At 49.8% G+C, this 17,015-nt stretch overlaps 1 protein-coding gene across 6 annotated transcripts in view; it reads right to left on the bottom strand.

Moving 5' to 3' along the window:
- The window catches only part of FBXO15 (F-box protein 15), a 397,776-nt gene that overhangs the window by 178,024 nt on the left and 202,737 nt on the right, over nucleotides 1–17,015 (bottom strand). For all 6 annotated transcript variants that reach the window (XM_085605916.1, XM_085605920.1, XM_085605917.1 and 3 more), the window contains one exon: nucleotides 10,002–10,131. In XM_085605916.1, the coding sequence (XP_085462042.1) occupies nucleotides 10,002–10,131 (130 nt within the window). The remainder of the gene's footprint in view (nucleotides 1–10,001; nucleotides 10,132–17,015) is intronic.

Here is a 17,015-nt window from a genome sequence, read left to right on the forward strand (position 1 = left end):
CATCAAGAAATTAACAGGATAAGGTCACAGAGTTTAGAGTAGAGCTCTTGTTGGGATCTCCGCCACAAAACGTGCAGTAGAAATCTGAGCTTTTCAAATGTTTCTCAATGTCATCATCAATGCAGATGGTGCCTCCTAAGTCTGTTCTTATTTGGGAGACAGTAAATAGTAAGACTACACAATATTTCAACCCGGCTAAATTTCCAGATATCGTTCCGGTTACAAGAACGTATGCTTTACAGAACATGGAATAGTTAGTTGGGATCAGCTTGGTCTGAATTTAAATGGGTTGAGTTCTTTCTTATACAAATTATGGTGAGAGAAGGAGATGATCTTCGTCCTCCAAGCAGATTTCATGCAAAGATCGCTGCTTTTACAACCACAAAGGCTTTCACTGAAAACTTGGACTGACTGGTCTCATGCCAACAACCTTCTCCCTGCACTATTTTCCGATACATAAACTAAGAATGATACTCTAAGATCCAACAAAACCATTGCAGGAACTAGCATAATATTGCACAGACTTCTTTTAGTCCTCTATGCTGACCGCCTTAAAAAATAAAAACCAGGCCTGCGTGCCAGTAGTGGGTGAAACACATGTTGACTGTGCCTCTCACACCTCATTCACTGAAACAAGAATTAGAAAATAAAGGAGCATTTCTGCTTTTCCATCAGAAAATTGTCTGTGCTTTAGCTTGTACTAGCAATATACTATAACTCAGGTAAATGTATTTTCTGTATTAATATTTTCCAATTAATGAGTAACGGTTTATTTTCTGAGCAAGGAAGGCTTACCCAGCTCAAGGAAGCACCGGAAAACAGTTTACCTAACTAGAACCTCTCTAAGAAGTGTAGGCTCCAGGGTGGTCCCCACACTTTCTCAAGATTCATTTAAGGATCGTGTCTGGATCGGATTGCTGTAACTAAGCATGAAATGCATTCTTCTTGTCTGAATTCAGCGTATGCTGTCTCTGTCTATGGGATTGGCAATTGTCTATAGGAAACCTTTATGGAATGAGGACAAAGGGTTTTTCTGAAGCTATCCAGGCCCAGCTTTTAGCCAAGTCTTTTGACCAATCATTTCGGTTTGTTAAAAAAGGCTTCTTTTTCCCTGGAAAAATGTATATGAAGTGAAGCTACTGCTTGGTTTTACCAGAAGTGTCCATTGTTAGTATAAGTTGCTGAGAAGATAAAGCCTTCCCCATGGCCATCAACAAATGCAAACATCATTGCAGCAACAGTGGATATCATGCAGACAGTGCAGAGCTGTTGCCAGGAGAAAATAGTCTGGCTGTTTCAACCTTCTGCCTTCAGTTTTTACTCTTGCCTCCTGCATCATGAGACACCAATCGTGGTGGATTATCCGATTTTGTTCCCAAATGGTGGGAAGGAGTATTGGCTCAGTAAAGCTTCCCGTTGATTCAGTATCTTTATTCCCTGCCTTTTGCAGGAACATTGCCTTTTGTTCCCCCTTACCCTCACACAAACAAAACCATTAAGGAGATTCTGTACTTGTTAGCCAAGGGTGCTGTGGAGATGTTCCCTTGAATCAGCTGGGTCAGGAATGTTACTTCGGGTATTATTTATTCTTCAGCATTGGATCTTTCATAAGCACATGCTTAAATCATTCCCCATTATCATGCTGGGAATCTTTTGTAACTTTAAATAGAAGAAAACAATATTAAAATGGCCATAGGCCGTTACAACAGTTTGTGTTTAGTAGCACATCCACATAATATGAAACAATCCAAACTTCAGTCAAAAAGGTGGAAGTGGGGGGGAGTGGCTTGGCAGGCTAGCATGGCGGACGCGCCTTAGCTCTGCTCCGTCCAGCCCGCCGATTAATATTCTTCCACTGATCCTTTTGCCCGACCCAGGACTCTACCCCGTTGCGGTGGGGGTGCGTGGGCATTGGCGGCTGTCTCCGGTGGAGTCCCGGTCCTTCCCGAGGTCCGTGGGATGGCACCAGGCGCGAGAGCGGGGCCTGGGCCTGCCTGGCCTCGGACACCGCGGCCTAGATTTGGTGCGGCAGCAGAGGGGATCGTCCCTTCAGACGGTGTGGCCGAAGCGGAGAGCCCGGAGCTGCGGTTCTCTGGCAGACGGGGGCGGTGAGCGCTGGCACAGGTGGACCCTGGGGGTGGAGTACAAGGAGCCCGGAGGTCGGACCCCCCCAGGAGTGGATCCGGACGACGGCGGGAGTGGCGCTGCCCAGCGGATACCCCGGCGGGGGTGCGGAGAGCGGTGCCGCAGGAGCAGCGGTAAGGGCCCATCGACGGCGGGCGCTTTTCCTCTCCCCCCCACCCCCCCCCACGAGGCGCACCTACATATTGGAGCCTGCAGCTGTTGGTGGGCCGGGGGTTCGGCGGCCATTTCGGGCCGCGTGGTGGTGAGGGGGAGGGGGTCCGTGCTGGCGGCGCTGAGTGTTCAGGCTGGTGGGGCCGGGCCCCGGAAGGAGTGGCTGTGCAGGGCCTATCGCCGGAACACTGGACCGGGGTTTCGCCTTCCCCCCCCCTTCAGCTAGACACCCTGTTGGAGTGCTTTGAGTGGGAGGCCGGGTGCTCGGCGGCCATTCCGGGTCGCGGCGGTCGAGGAGGGTCCTGCTGGTGGTGTGCGGTGGCGGAGTGGCCGGTAGCGCGCTGCGGGAGGTGGACCTCACTCCGGGGACTGCAGTGTGCTTGGGCCTCTATTCATCTCACCGGGGCCTCCCTACTTGGCAGTGGTTCGGGGCCTGGCAGACGTTCCTTGGTGCGCCTGGAGTGGGGGTAGCGAACTCTTGGCCTTGAACCGGACTCTGTGGCCGAAGCCCCCCTGGTGTGTGCCTGGGTGTGGGGGGCGAGTGACGATCGCAGCATGACCAAGGATAGAGCCGGCGGGGCGCCGGCCAAACAGGGGCCCATCATCAAGTTTACCGGCCCAGCCGGGGGTGCGGCCTCAGCGGCCCCGGACAACGCGGCCCTGCTGGCGGCCATTACCCAGTCCAGGGACATGCTGGACGCGAAGATTGGTGCGGTGGGCTCCGAATTGACATTACTGCGCCAGGACTTGCGGAACGCAGTGGCCCGCATAGCGGAGGCGGAGACCAGGGTCTCGGGGGTGGAGGACGACGTGGCGACCCTTAAAAAACAGATGGCGGCCCTGGAATCTTCCCATAGGAACTTAGCGGGCCGAGTCGAGGATGTGGAAGGGAGAGCTCGTCGCAATAACCTGCGCTTCGTAGGCTTTCCGGAGGGATGCGAAGGTACCAATATGGAGCGTTTCCTGACGGAGTGGCTGGTGTCCTGGCTCCCCCCTGACACACTTTCCAGCTGTTTCGTTGTGGAACGGGCGCATAGAGCGCTGGTCCAAAAACCGCCAGTGGGAGCCCGCCCTCGCCCGGTGATCGCCAGGGTCCTTAATTACCATGACCGTGATGTTATCCTCCGGCAAGCCAGGGCGAAGGAACCACTCCACTGCGAAAATTCTCGCATTCTTATCTTACCGGACTATACGAGGTTGGTGCAGCAGCAGCGTCAATCCTTCCTGGCGGCTAAGGCTCGGCTGCGGGAACTCCAGCTCTCCTACGCTTTGTTGTACCCGGCTCGGTTGCGGGTGGTATACAAATCCCAGACCTTGTTCTTTGATACGCCCGAGGAGGTGTTTAAATGGACAGATGAAACTGTGCGGCTTCGCTGTCGCACCCTCGCCGGCGGAGACTCTACTTCCTCGCATGATGAGACATCTAGGACTGGCGGTCGGCGGGGGGCAAGGCGGAGCCGACGGTCCAGGTCGCACCGCCGCTCCAAGTCTGGTGGAGTGCAGCCTGGTGCTGGGAGAGCTGCTGGGCGTCCACCTTCCACTCCTTGATTGCTGCTGCCGCATTAGCGGGGGACTGTATCGCACTGTGAACTATGTGTCTTATTTGATGCGGTGTGCGGGGAGGGGGGGGTCCTGGGTTGGGAGAGTACGTAACGGGCAGGTGCCGCTGTAGTCACCTGCGTCTTGTTGGTGGGGTTGAGTTGGGGATCCATTGGTGGGGGGTTGGAGATCCACGGTTGGGGTCTTGCGATGCTATCCACCGCAACAGGTACTTCAATGGTTTTGAGGTATGGGGGGAGTAGGGGGGGGCTGGAATTGTTGTTATTGGGGTTCGGAGGTTTGTTGGACCGCGCACACCCGTGGGAGCCGCTACAGGGGAGTGGAATTAAGATGCTTCTGTAGGGGGCTCAGTGGCCTACATTGATTGATCATGGCGGGTCGAGCCACTAGGGTCGATGGGAGACCGGCGGTAATCCGAGTTCTGAGTTGGAACGTTAGAGGCCTGCTTGACAAGATTAAACGGGGGCAGTCCTACAGTATGCCAAGCGGGCGTCGGCGGATGTATTGTTTTTGCAAGAAACACATCTCCTGGGTACTAGGGTTCCCTGCCTCCAAAGATACGGGTACATGCAGGTCTTTCGTTCTGGTTTCACTAGGGGTTCCCGAGGTGTGGCCATTCTCATTCACAACCGGGTCCGATATTCACACACGCGCTCATGGGCGGATACGCACGGGCGATATATTTTTGTTCAAGGAAAGATTGGGGCGGAAGTAGTGATCTTCGGAAGCGTTTATGCCCCACCCCCCTTTTCATGGACCCTGGCTGAAAAGATCATGAGTGTATGGGCGGAGATGCCGTTGGCAGCAGGTATAGTAGGCGGCGATTGGAACGATGTAATGGTGGCGTCGCAGGATCGCTGTTCGGGGAGTGGTACGCGAGGGGATGATCGGCCGACCAAGCTACAGGCGCTGGCCGACGGTCTTAATTGGGTGGATGCATGGCGGCGGCTTAATGGGTATACACAGGCGTATACTTACCTCTCTGCCGTGCATGGATCATTCTCTCGGTTAAACTACATTTTCCTATCGGGGGCCGCGGTGGCACGGGGGTGGAGGCAGATATCCTCCCACGTGGTTTGTCGGATCATTCCCCGGTCTCGCTTCGTATGCGGCTCGGGGGGGTCAGTGGGCAATTTCGTTGGTGCCTTTCGGCCTGGCATCTTCAGCAAGAAGACTACTGTGCCCGTATGACGGAGGCTTTGAATTTTTACTGGGCCTGGAATGTGGGCTCGGTGTCGGGAGTTGATATCTTATGGGAAGCATGGAAACCAACGCTGCGGGGAGTTGACATCTCATACAGTGCGGCGGCCCGCCGAGCGCGCGACGCGGGATTGGTCCAGGCAGAGGGCGAGATTAGGGAGCTTGAGAGTAGAAGCCAGGGGGAGTCAGGTGGGGCCCTGCGGCGTCAGTTGCAATATGCCCAGCAAACCTATGTCTCGCTCTTGCTGGACGAGGCGAGGCAGGCATGGTTAGCTACGAGAAGCCGGGTTTATCAGTGGGGGGACAAATCGGGGACAATGCTTTATAGGCTGATCAGGGGCAGCATCAGGCGCAGACCCTTCCGGGGATTACAGATAGAGAGGGCCGAGTGCTGACAGACCCTGGCGCCCTAGCGGACAGCTTTGCAGCATACTATGCGGAGTTGTACGAACCGTGGGAGACCATACCCGGGGGGCTTGTGGATCGGTTCCTCGATGATCTTCCCCCTAGAGGCCTCTCGGATGAGGCGCGTGTAGACTTGGACAGACCGCTAACGGTAGATGAGCTGGGGACGGCGTTGGGGAGCTTGTCCGTCGGGAAGGCCCCGGGCCCGAATGGGTTCCCGAGTGAGTTCTTCAGGAAATACTTTCTGCAACTGGGGCCCCACTATCATGCGGTGGTGGAAGATGCTTGTGAGCGGGGGGTTTTGCTGGCCGACTGGCGACATGCAGAGATTGTCGTATTCCACAAGCCGGGTCGCCCTCCTGAACAACATGCCTCTTATCGACCGATTTCCCTTCTGAATGTGGAGGCGAAAATTCTGGCCAAGGCTCTGGCCAACCGACTATTGCCTTATATTAATACCCTGGTCCACCCGGACCAAGCCGGGTTTATGCCTCATAGGGCAACGCGTCACAACATCCGGCGTGCACATGTGGCGATTGCTGCGGTCCAGCGGCGTGAGGCTCGGGCAGCTCCCCTTTTGGCCGACATGGATAGAGCTTTTGACTCTCTTAGTTGGCGCTATCTCTTTGCCTTGCTGCAACGGCTGAACCTGGGGCCCCGCTTCTTGTCCTATTTACACTTCTGTATACCGATCTTACGGCCTCGGTTCGGGTGGCAGGGGCGACCTCTGCAAGATTCCCGGTGAATCGGGGGACGCGGCAGGGCTGCCCCCTGTCGCCTTACCTATTTGCCTTGGCCATGGAACCACTGGCCTCTTGGGTCCGTATGGATGTGCAATACACAGGGTTTGAGTGGGAACATGGCCTCTCGGACCGTATTGCCCTATATGCCAACGACGTGTTGTTCTTCCTGTCGGATCTCGATAGAACAGGGCCGCGGCTGCTCCGCATGATGCAGGTCTTTGGGGAGATGTCCGGGCTATACATGAACCCGAGGAAATCCACCCTTTGGGTGCTGGGCGGCCGGGACGTACAGGGTGAGTGGACGGCGTCACTGCGGGTTGCGGCCGGGGGGCTGCAATATCTGGGGGTCTTTCTGACCGACGTACCGACGATCGCCTGGGAGCGCAACGTGGTGCCGGTATTGGAGAAAGTATGTCGGGATGTTAAGCTCTGGGCGCGTATGCCTCTCACTATCTGTGGCCGCTCTGCCATCTTTAAGATGGTGGCGCTACCTCGACTTCTTTACCAGCTCCAAAACCACCCTTATGAGATTCCTCTCCGTTGGTTTCGGAAGGTTAATGCGGTGCTGAGTCAATTTTTGTGGGAAGGGGGTCTGGCCAGGGTGTCGCCGAGGGTCTGCTTTTTGTCAGTGTACGACGGGGGACTGGCCGCCTCCGATATCTTATCCTATTATTACGCCTCCCATTTATTGGTCCTAAACGAATGGTGGTATGGAGATAGGGGGGACCCGGCGTATGCGGTGGAGAGGCGACTTATGGAGCCACATACGGTACATACCCTGCTTTACGCGACTGCGCTGCGGGAAGCATTTCCACCGGTCACTCAAGTGGTGTTTCGGGTGTGGCGCCGGGCTCTATGTCATATTGGCTGGTGGGGTAGGCTTACCAGGGAAACTCCGTTGTGGCAGAACGGGCTGCTCCCTCCGTTGGCGACCCTCTCTGGCTTTAGGGACTGGGACAGAATTGGTATCTCCACATTGGGATCGGTGGTTCAGGGCTGTGTGATGAAATCCTTTGAGGTCTTACAGCATGAGTATCAAATGCCACGGACGCAGTTCTTTAAATACCTCCAACTGCGCCATGCCCTCGCCCCCAGACTGGAGGGTCTTCAATCCATCCCTGAATTCAGTCCCCTTGAGGCTCAGGTGTTCATGGGGGATCTCCAAGAGAAGAATGTTTCTAAAATATATCGGTCTCTGGTGATTCATAGTGCTCCGTCCCTGCAGGGTCTGCGTGAGCGGTGGGAGACGGACGTTGGGCCATTGGACGAGGCGGATTGGAGGGAGGCACTGGCCTCCCCCGTGAGGCTAGTATAGCGATCTGCCTGCGTCTCCTCCAATTTCGGCATCTGCACAGGACTTATTACACGCGACAGTGGCTATGGCGGGCGGGTCTTATCGCCTCCCCGGACTGCCTTAGGTGTGGGCGGGAGGTGGGGTCTTTGGTGCACACGGTCTGGCACTGCCCTACGGTGCACCGGTTTTGGGGGAGAGTGTTAGGGTGCTTATCAGAAGTGTTGGGCTGGGGTCTGCCTGTAGACCCCAGATTGGTGTTGCACCATGTTATGGCTGATATTGGGGGTAATATTTATAAGCATCACCTGCTGCCTCTGGGCCTAACGACAGCCAAGCGGGATCCGGCTCGGGCGTGGAAGGCCCCGGCGGCTCCCTCTTTCAATGTTTGGAAACGAGGTTTAGATTTCAATATGGGCCTGGAGTTGACGATCTTTAGGGCGCGTGGGTGTCCTCGGAAACACTTCAAGATCTGGAAGCGGTGGGCTGATTATAGGGGCATTTTCCTTGCACCGGTTCCTGCGGATGGAGACTTGGGGCTATTTGAATGTCAAGCGTGGGCTGAGCTCTAATTGTATAAAGATGGTTCTGGTGGTGTCTGGCGGTGGTGTGGTCCGGGGGAGGGGGGTGGCTGTTGGGGGGGGGGGGGAGGGGGTTTTCCTTGATGGATGATGTATGAATACTTCTCCATTGTTCCTCTATATGGCAAAAATGTCAAGAGTTGTTGCTATTTACTATGTGGCAGATCCCCTGGGTTTACAGGGGCCTGCAGCCCTTGCCTTCTTGATCAATAAAAAGTGTTGTTAAAAAAAAAAAGGTGGAAGTGCTAAACTAGTCTATCCCTCTAGACGCCATCAGGGAGACTAAACCAGGCAAGCTCCTCCTTTAGTGGTTCTAAAATTTAAGGAGTAGAAGACATGGCTGAAGTCAATGGTATCACCTGGGATTTCACAAAAGCAAGAGTTACTGCCACCTCAGAGACATACTGGTGCATCAGCACTCTTTGCGCAGAGAGACACCTTTGGCTCCTTGAATGTCATACTTCTTCTTAGGAATAGGAATAGGTTCTAATACCTGAGTCTACATGGACAAGGAGTTAGGCCTCTGCTTTGATTTTTTTCCATGTTTTGAAGGAGGATGTCACTATTCTTTTTTTATGCTTTTTAGGCATGAATATGGAGTTCTGGGTATAGATCGGATTTGAAATATAGTTCTTGATCAGGAGAGAAACCTGGTCACTCGAATAGATGGGGACTTCGTCTGAACATTCAAAGATGCCACCATTAACTTTATCCCTCTTTCCCTGTTGGCCTTGGGATTCTGAAAAAGGCAGAGATCTCATGATGTACTATTACCGACATCGGTCGGTGATAACTACCAACAAGGACCAAAGCTAGACAATTACGAATTAAATAACCACTCAGAACTTTTTTTTAAATAATCAGGAAAACGGAGAAAAAAATGATGAGAATCTCATCAAAAAGTCTAGATCTTGCATCTGAAGAAGCATGAACAAAAGGAACTGACAGAGGAGTGATACTACCGAGCACCAAAGATTTGAAACAGATTTGAAACTGCTCCAAAAAATTAAAGATGCAGTCAATCACCTATCCATAAGAAGCAAACAATTTTCAGTGCAATGAAAATATTTAAAATTAAGTTTTGATACAGACCTTGAAATCCAACCTCTCTTTGGCAGAGCAGAAGAGCATCCAAATGAGGTGGATAGATTACATTAATAAACGTTGTTTTAATATCGTGTAAATCTACTTTTATTTAGATTTACTAAGAATTTACATCCGAACTACAGGGAATATTCAAGGCATGTGAATAAATACAAGATCAAAAAATTGTAAACATATTGTTAACCTAGGATCTTGGACATTCTTTTGGATAATGTACCTTTAATGAATATCAGAGCGAATCCTGTGGTGAAAATTTTCAGGTTATATCAGGGCCCATTTACTGAAAGATGAGAACTGGGCAAAAAGAGACGGAGGAGCAAAAAACATGCTGGTGGCTCAGTGAGGGGGGGAAGTGTGCGTTTGGGGTTTAGGTGAAACACTGAGGAGGAAGAAGTGGAAAGGGTTTTTACCTTATTAAGGCAGCTAAAGTTACAAGAACTGAACCTGACAAGATGAGGACTCTTATGGTGACCCACAGCAAGTTGACAGATAAAAAATGGAGGTGAAGTTATTCAAAATTAAGAGTTTCATATATGTAACATGCCAAAGTGGGCTTGATTAAGCAGCTTCAAAGTCCTTTTCTCTACTTTGGTCTTCATTTATTTAAAAAACAAAAATGTATGTTGCCAACTCATTTGAACATGCATAGTAAACAAAGCACAGCAAAACTAGTTCAAACTACTCAGTGAAAGTGTGGTACATGCTTAAATAGCTTGGAGAAAAAGGAAATTAATGTGAGAAATACAATACACATTTGAGTAATTTTTTTTTCCAATCAATTCAAAAGTTAAGAAATCAAAAAAGAGAAAGAATATTTCCTACCCGCCATAATCCAAGCAGAAGTCCAGGATTCAGGCGAGACACTTTGACGAGACTGTCGCACCCTAGCAGTATGCTGCACTCTTTAAGATTTGTCAGATCGTACTCAGAAATAAGAGATCGTCGACGTGGCCTTTAAAACACAAAAAGAGTACAGGAAATTAATCAAGATCTTCTGGAACGTTTTGATTTAACAAAGTGGATGTATGAAAATAAGCAAACTAATCAACAGGTGTCTTTTAACAAGTGATAGCCTTTCTGATACAGAATATACTCTACTTGGTTGTAAAAGATCAACAAGTCTAACTGTTCCTGGAATATTTACTATGCAGTTAAGATCACAAAGATCTCCATACAGCATGACAATCCACCAAGTAGTACCTTTCCTGAACTGACAAACCTTCCAGACAGCAGAGCGAGGTTGGGAACTAAGGGAGGTAAGAGGGAGGTAAGGGGGGCAGGCAGGGGCAAAGGATAGGGAAATGATGGTTGGCACAGCAGCAGATGCCAGCCCATCAAGCTACAAAACATTTTAATTATACAGTGTGGCAGACTCATGCTTCAGGGGTAAGCTTTGCATGCTTCATTCGCACACAGCACCACTGACATAGGGGAAAGTGGAGGCAACCTCCACATTGTAAGGGGATGATCTCTGGGTAGAATACTTCAATACTTCACCAACTGGGAGGCTCCCTGATTTTGCACCTTGTGGCTGAGTCCATCATTCACCTCCTGTCTCTTGTTCTGAATGATAAAATCCAATGTCTCCTGGAGGATTGGTGCATCACTGCTCTGCATGCAAGCCAGGCAGTTCCAGAGAGATCTTGTTCTGGTGGTAATGCACCAAGGACGTGAACATACATAAAGATTGCTCCTCATACAATAGAGGAAGAGGTTATGTTGGCCTCCTGCTATAAACAAGTGATATCATGAAGGTCACAGTTTAAATTTATAGTATTAACGTATGATTTCCTATAGCTTAAGTGAAGTTGTAGAGTGGGGAAAATAACAAAAGGAATCAAAGTCACAGAGCTAGGACCCACATATAAAATCAACGAGCACAAGAAAAGCAGGTTGCAACCAACCCAAACCGGTTCTATGGGAAAGGAATGGACCAGGTGGGGGGAGTACACATGTATAGGGAAGAGCATTATTGAACAAGTTACTTACCTTCGGTTAACGCCTTATCTGGTAAAGACTATCTAGCCGCAGATTCCTTACCTTAGAATTATCCCCAGGCGTCAAACTGGATCCAGACATTTTTCGTGAGCAGTACCCCTACGTGCCAGTACGTGGCATCGTTCGGCTCTACGTGGCGTCGTCTGCGCCAAATGTGACATGCACGGTGCCTATATTGGCGCACCAAAGCACACTCACGTCAGTTTCTTTAAGTAACTTTCCACAGCAGAAGGATGGAGCAAAAATTAACACAGACCACTGGTTCGTAATAGTAGGACCCTCAAAAGGGAAAGCCCTGTTCCTAGAAATCCATTGGCAGAGTGGGGAGGATGGGGGTAGGTAAGGAATCTGCAGCTAGATAAAGTCTCTACCAGAAGGCATGACAGAAAGTATGTAACTTGTTCATCCGATACAGACTTCTAGTCACAGATTCCTTACCTAACAATAGATATCAAGGAAACACCTCCCCGGAGAAGTCCTGCAAAACAATTTCACATCAAAAAGTCCTGCAGGATCAAACAGGCAAAGTGCCTGGACCGATGGCCCTGACTGTCCAGGCAGTAGTGTTTTGTGAATGTGTGCAGAGAGGCCCACGTTGCTGCCTGCCAGATATCCAGGACCACGACTTTGCGTGCTAACTCAGAGGTCTCAGCCTTGGCTCTGGTGGAATGAGCACACAAGCCCTCAGGGGGCTGCTTCTAGGCCTATGTGCAGCAGATCTTAATGCAGAGTACGATCCACCCGGAGATGGTCCGCTTCTACACATTGTTTCCCTTTATTGCTCTGACATACCACATGAAGAGTTGGCCGTCCACCCACAACTCTTTTATGGTAGAACAGCACTCATTCTGGGTCCAGACGGTGAAGTCACTCCTCTTCCTTGGAGGACTGGGCAGAGCGTAAAAAGTAGGCAGGGTGATGAGCTGGCCTACATGAAAGGGAGTGACAACTTTCTGCAGAAAGGAGGCTCTAAAGTGGAGGACCAGCTTGTCTGGGTAGATGTTCCGGTACCGAGGCCTTGATGACAAAGAAGTTTATTGACCCTTCAGGCAGATGTTAATGCCACCAGCAAGCCAGTCTTGATGGTAAGGAACCTACAAGACAATTATGCAATGGCTCAAAAGGAGCGCACATCAGAAAAGTTAAGATCAGATTAAGGTCCCACTGAGCCATGATGTATGGCAAAGGAAGCAAAATGTGTTGCAAACCTTTTAATTACCTACGTACAGAAGGGGATTTGAAGAGGGATGGCTAATGAGGCAACCGAAGAAAGGCTGAGATGGCAGAAAGATATCCCCTTGATGCCCAGAGTAGAGCCCTGGTGGGCAAGAGAAAGATAAAGGACTTGAGAGAGGGGAGCAGAAAGAGGGTCAACCTGTTTCTCTGCACACCACGTCACAAACTTGCCCCAACAGCATGCGTATACAGTCTTTGTGGAGGGACGTCTGGTTGCCAAGATAACAGTGCAGACTTTGGGTGGAAGGTCAAAATCTGTCAACAGTCACTGCTCGATGTCCATGCATGAAGGTGGAGCGTTGAAAGGTTCGGGCGGGGAAACCCCCCCCTACTGCTGGGACAGAAGATCCTCCTGGAGAGGCAGCCTAATTGGAGGACCGATGGCCATGCTCAACAGATTGGGTTCCAAACTCTCCAAGACCAATCCGGAGCCACAAGAATAACTTGGGCGCCTGGTCATTCTTGATCTTCTTGAGAACTCTGGGAACGAGTGGTGTGGGTGGAAAGACATACAAGAGGCCTGAGCTCCACTCAAGATGAAAAGCATCTCTGAGCAAGAGCCGTCTTGGAAACTCCAGCGTGCAGAAATGCTGACATTGTGCATTCTCAGTGGTGGCGAAAAGATCTAACCAAGGCTCTCCCCACTACTGAAAAAGACCTGGCACCACCTCCAGATGGAGATTTGCTAGGCATCTTTGGGTGAGTTTGTCTACCTTGGTGTGCAGAGAGCACGCCAGGTGTTGAACCACCAGGAAAATGCTCTGATATTCCAGCCATATCCAGAGACACTGGGCCTCTTGACAAACGGTCCACAACTCCACTCCGCCCTGTTTATTGCACTGCTAAATGGCAGTGGTGTTGTCCGTGAATACCTGCACTAGCCTTCCCTTGATAGAGTACAGAAAGGCTCTTTATGCCAGCTGAATTGCACGGAGTTCCAGTAGGTTGATGTGGAGTTCGGATTCCATCGGAGACCAGGATCCTCTGATCTACGCCTCTCCCAAATGGCCACCCCATCCCAGGAGTGACATATCTGTTGCCACTTTCAGAACTGGTTGAGAAAGGGAGAAGGGACTGTTGCTGACCCAATCGTGGTTCATAAGCCGCCACTGCTGATCTTTTGCAGTTCCTTCAGAGATCTGGACTATTTCAGAAAGATTCCCCTGATGCTGCATCCACTAGAACTTAAACTCTCATCGCAGAGTCCGCATATGCCAGCAGGCATGTGTCACAAGCAGGATGCAGGAGGCCATGAGGCCCAGCAGCCTCAGAGTCAGTGTCACCGAAATCCAGGTTAGATGCTTGAACATCGGTATCATAGCCTGAATATCCCGGACTCGCCGTTCAGGAGGATAAGCATGAGACTGCACAGTGTACAGATCAGCTCAGATGAAAAGGAGCATCTCAGAGGAAGTCAGGTGTGACTTCGGCAGTGGCGGCTCCTCTGTTAAGGCAGAGAGAGGAGCGTCGCCCCACTTCTTTTCAACACTCTAAGGAGAAACAAAATGATAATAACTGAAAGTTATCATTTTATTTTTTCCTGTTGCGGGTGTGGCATCTTTGCCAGGAGGGGCTGCTCTGCTGACAGAGCAGGGGAGGGAAGGGAAGGGGAGTAGTGGTTTTCACTCCCTTAGTGCACATGAATGTTTGGCCGGCTCGAGATCATGCACACTTAGCATGTTCTCCACCAAGGCTGCATTACAGCCTGGGTGTAGAACATGCCCAGGCCCCCATTCCCTGGCTGAGCGCCGGTACACGCCGCTCAGGCCAATCACAACGCTGAGCATTGTGATTAGCCCGGGGGAGTCACAACTGGATGCTTCCGGTTCTGTTTTACAGCCAGAGGAGAAACACAACGAGGAGGACGCAATGAGGGAGGAAGTGGGAGGAGGTAAATGTAATTTTATTTACCCTTCATCCCCTTTCCCCTACCACCCACCCGCCTCCCTGCCCCCACTGATCCTTACCAACCGCCACTGGACTTCGGCATGATGCTAGTGAACTTCAGTGAGTGCAGAGGTGGGAGACGATAGTCTGGGGCGAGCCAGCCTTCAACCGCCAGTCATCGAAATGATGGAAGACTGGCACTTCAAACTCTTCACAGATGAGCTACAACTACCACCATCACCTTGGTGAACCCCTCACCCCCCACCCCCAGGGGTTGTGGTAAGCCCAAAAGGAAGCACAACAAACTGAAAGTGCTTGTGGCTCACCATGAACCGTAGGTAGTACCTGTGGGCAGGTAGGATGGGGATGTGGAAGTAAGCGTCCTGCAACTTCAACGCTACCATCCAGTCTCAGAGGTCCAGGGCATACAGGACTTGAGGGAGCATGAGCATTTTGAACTGCCCTTTCTTGAGAAAGAAATTTAGAGGGCCTAGGATAGAACGAAAGCCTCTGTCCTTCTTGGGCACCAGAAAGTAGAGGGAGCAACAACCACAGCCTACTTTTAGCATCCACAAACTCTTAGTGGCTCCCTTGGCCAAAAGAGTTGCCATTTCCTGGAAGAACAAGGCGATATGGTCCTCAGTCAGCCTGTCACAAGTGGGTGGCATGAATGTAGGGATGGTCCCAAAGGGGAGGGAGTAGCCCCTTCGGACTATGTGAAGAACCCATTGGTCTGAGGTTATAGATCTCCAGTGGGGCAGTTGATAGTGTATCCTGCCTCCCACTGGCTGCCCATGATCATGTCTTAACCAAGCCAGCCTGGGCTTCACAAAATGGAGCCCAGGGTCCTCAAGTAATATACAATTGCAGGTGGACTTATACTACATGTACATTCACAGCACACATACTGTCCAGTACTGTCACCTCCATGTATTTGTGCCACCGCAGGCGCACATACATTCAGAACACACCCAATCACTCTGTGGGCACTGCTCACTATGGTATCCTTTCTGTACTGTCATGGTGTGCTACATGCAAACACACCCATTGCTAGTACACACATTTCCCATGCATGTACTGCACAACACTTCACCCCATGTATTGTACTCTCAAGCACAAATAGACCCAGAATAAGCGGTCACTGTGTATGCAGTGCACTACACCTTAAATATAATTAGGCTTTCCTGTTTTATGTTTCTATTTTTGGTCTATTCTGGTGGGTTTTTTTTCAGTGTTTTCAATACCTTATAAACAGTGGTTACACATTTTCTAGCCAATATAAACAACAGAAACAGTGTTTTTCCTGTGTTTATGGAATGTTTTGCTTTTAATTATTGCTTGCTTTCTGCACTGATAGTGCATGTGTATAGACAGCGTGTGTACAGGGCATATGAGGTCCAAATACATTTTTACAAATCAAACTTATTGTAGTACACCATACAATACTTCTTTAGTGAGTCTTTGGTCATGCAAGCTTGCTCTGTCCTTCCTATGTGAACGTTTATCTTTGAAAAGGCCCTCTTAACATTAGCACTTGAAACAGGATATGCCAAAACAGCCAGTACACAATGACATAGCTTTTCATGCCAATACTGGTGCACCTGAAGATTGCGATTCTCTAGGACATGTTCTGCAACATATGCGTTGAATTGGGCGCATATGCCCTCAGTTATTGAAGCAGTTATTGAAGCAGTCAAAAATAAATCAGAACTTTTCAAAGCCTGGAGAAAATTCAGAAGGGATCTAGAACTTGTGTAGAGTACCTGAGTGAGGCTTCATTAACTTCAAATGCCATGGTTGGTGAAGGGACATTTCTGTACATCATTGCAAGCCATTTCCTATAGACTGTAAAATAAAACTTCCTGAATTGCTCCTCAACATTTCTTTGCTTACCAAGTGGCAAGAATTCAAGCATGTTGCAGTACCAAAGTCACTAAAAGTGTCGCCCAGCCTACTTTCCAGCAGATGTTTCATATTTACACCAATTACGCTGAACACCTGGAAGACGAGGGTGTTTTCAGACACTAGTATTTTGATTATGTCCACTACAGTAGTCATGTTTTCCTGTAAAACCCTAAGCATGCAGTAGACTGTACTTTTTCACATCACTATCAATATGTGACCAAAGTTCACATTTCTTGCCTTTGGCATCATCACTAAGCAAAAGTTCTGTAAACGGTCCCCACATGGATAATATAGCATTCACAGCCTCTAGGACTGAGAACCACCAGCTAAATGACACAGTTAGGATGACTCTCTCTTTGATGCCACACACGGCACAAAATGAGAAATATTTGCATTTTAGCTCCTGGGCACTATGAAACAGTGCACCAGAATGGACTACAAAGTCAATAGCATTCTTCATTAACTCTGAAGTTTGTAAATATGCTTTCTGCATACCATTTAGCAAGTGACAAGGATCTTTTACAGGGAAGCACTTCAGCTCAGGTATCGATTTTGACATGTCGTCATACAACTTTTTCATATTAGTAGCAGAATCACTGCAAATACAAACAATATCACTTCGATCTTTATTAAACTTGGTAGGAACTTTTTGCAGCAGCATTCCAATTGACGCTGCATTTCATGTTTACCAAACATCATGTGTCATGTTTTCACCACTATCTCAGATGCTTGGTGACAACACGCTTTTCACATATACCTGTCACTACACTTTGCATTGAATGTTTAAAGCCTGGGATGTTCGACAATTCA

The sequence above is a fragment of the Triturus cristatus genome, chromosome 5_1 (assembly GCF_964204655.1).
Source record: "Triturus cristatus chromosome 5_1, aTriCri1.1, whole genome shotgun sequence".
Classification (NCBI taxonomy): Eukaryota; Metazoa; Chordata; class Amphibia; order Caudata; family Salamandridae; genus Triturus; species Triturus cristatus.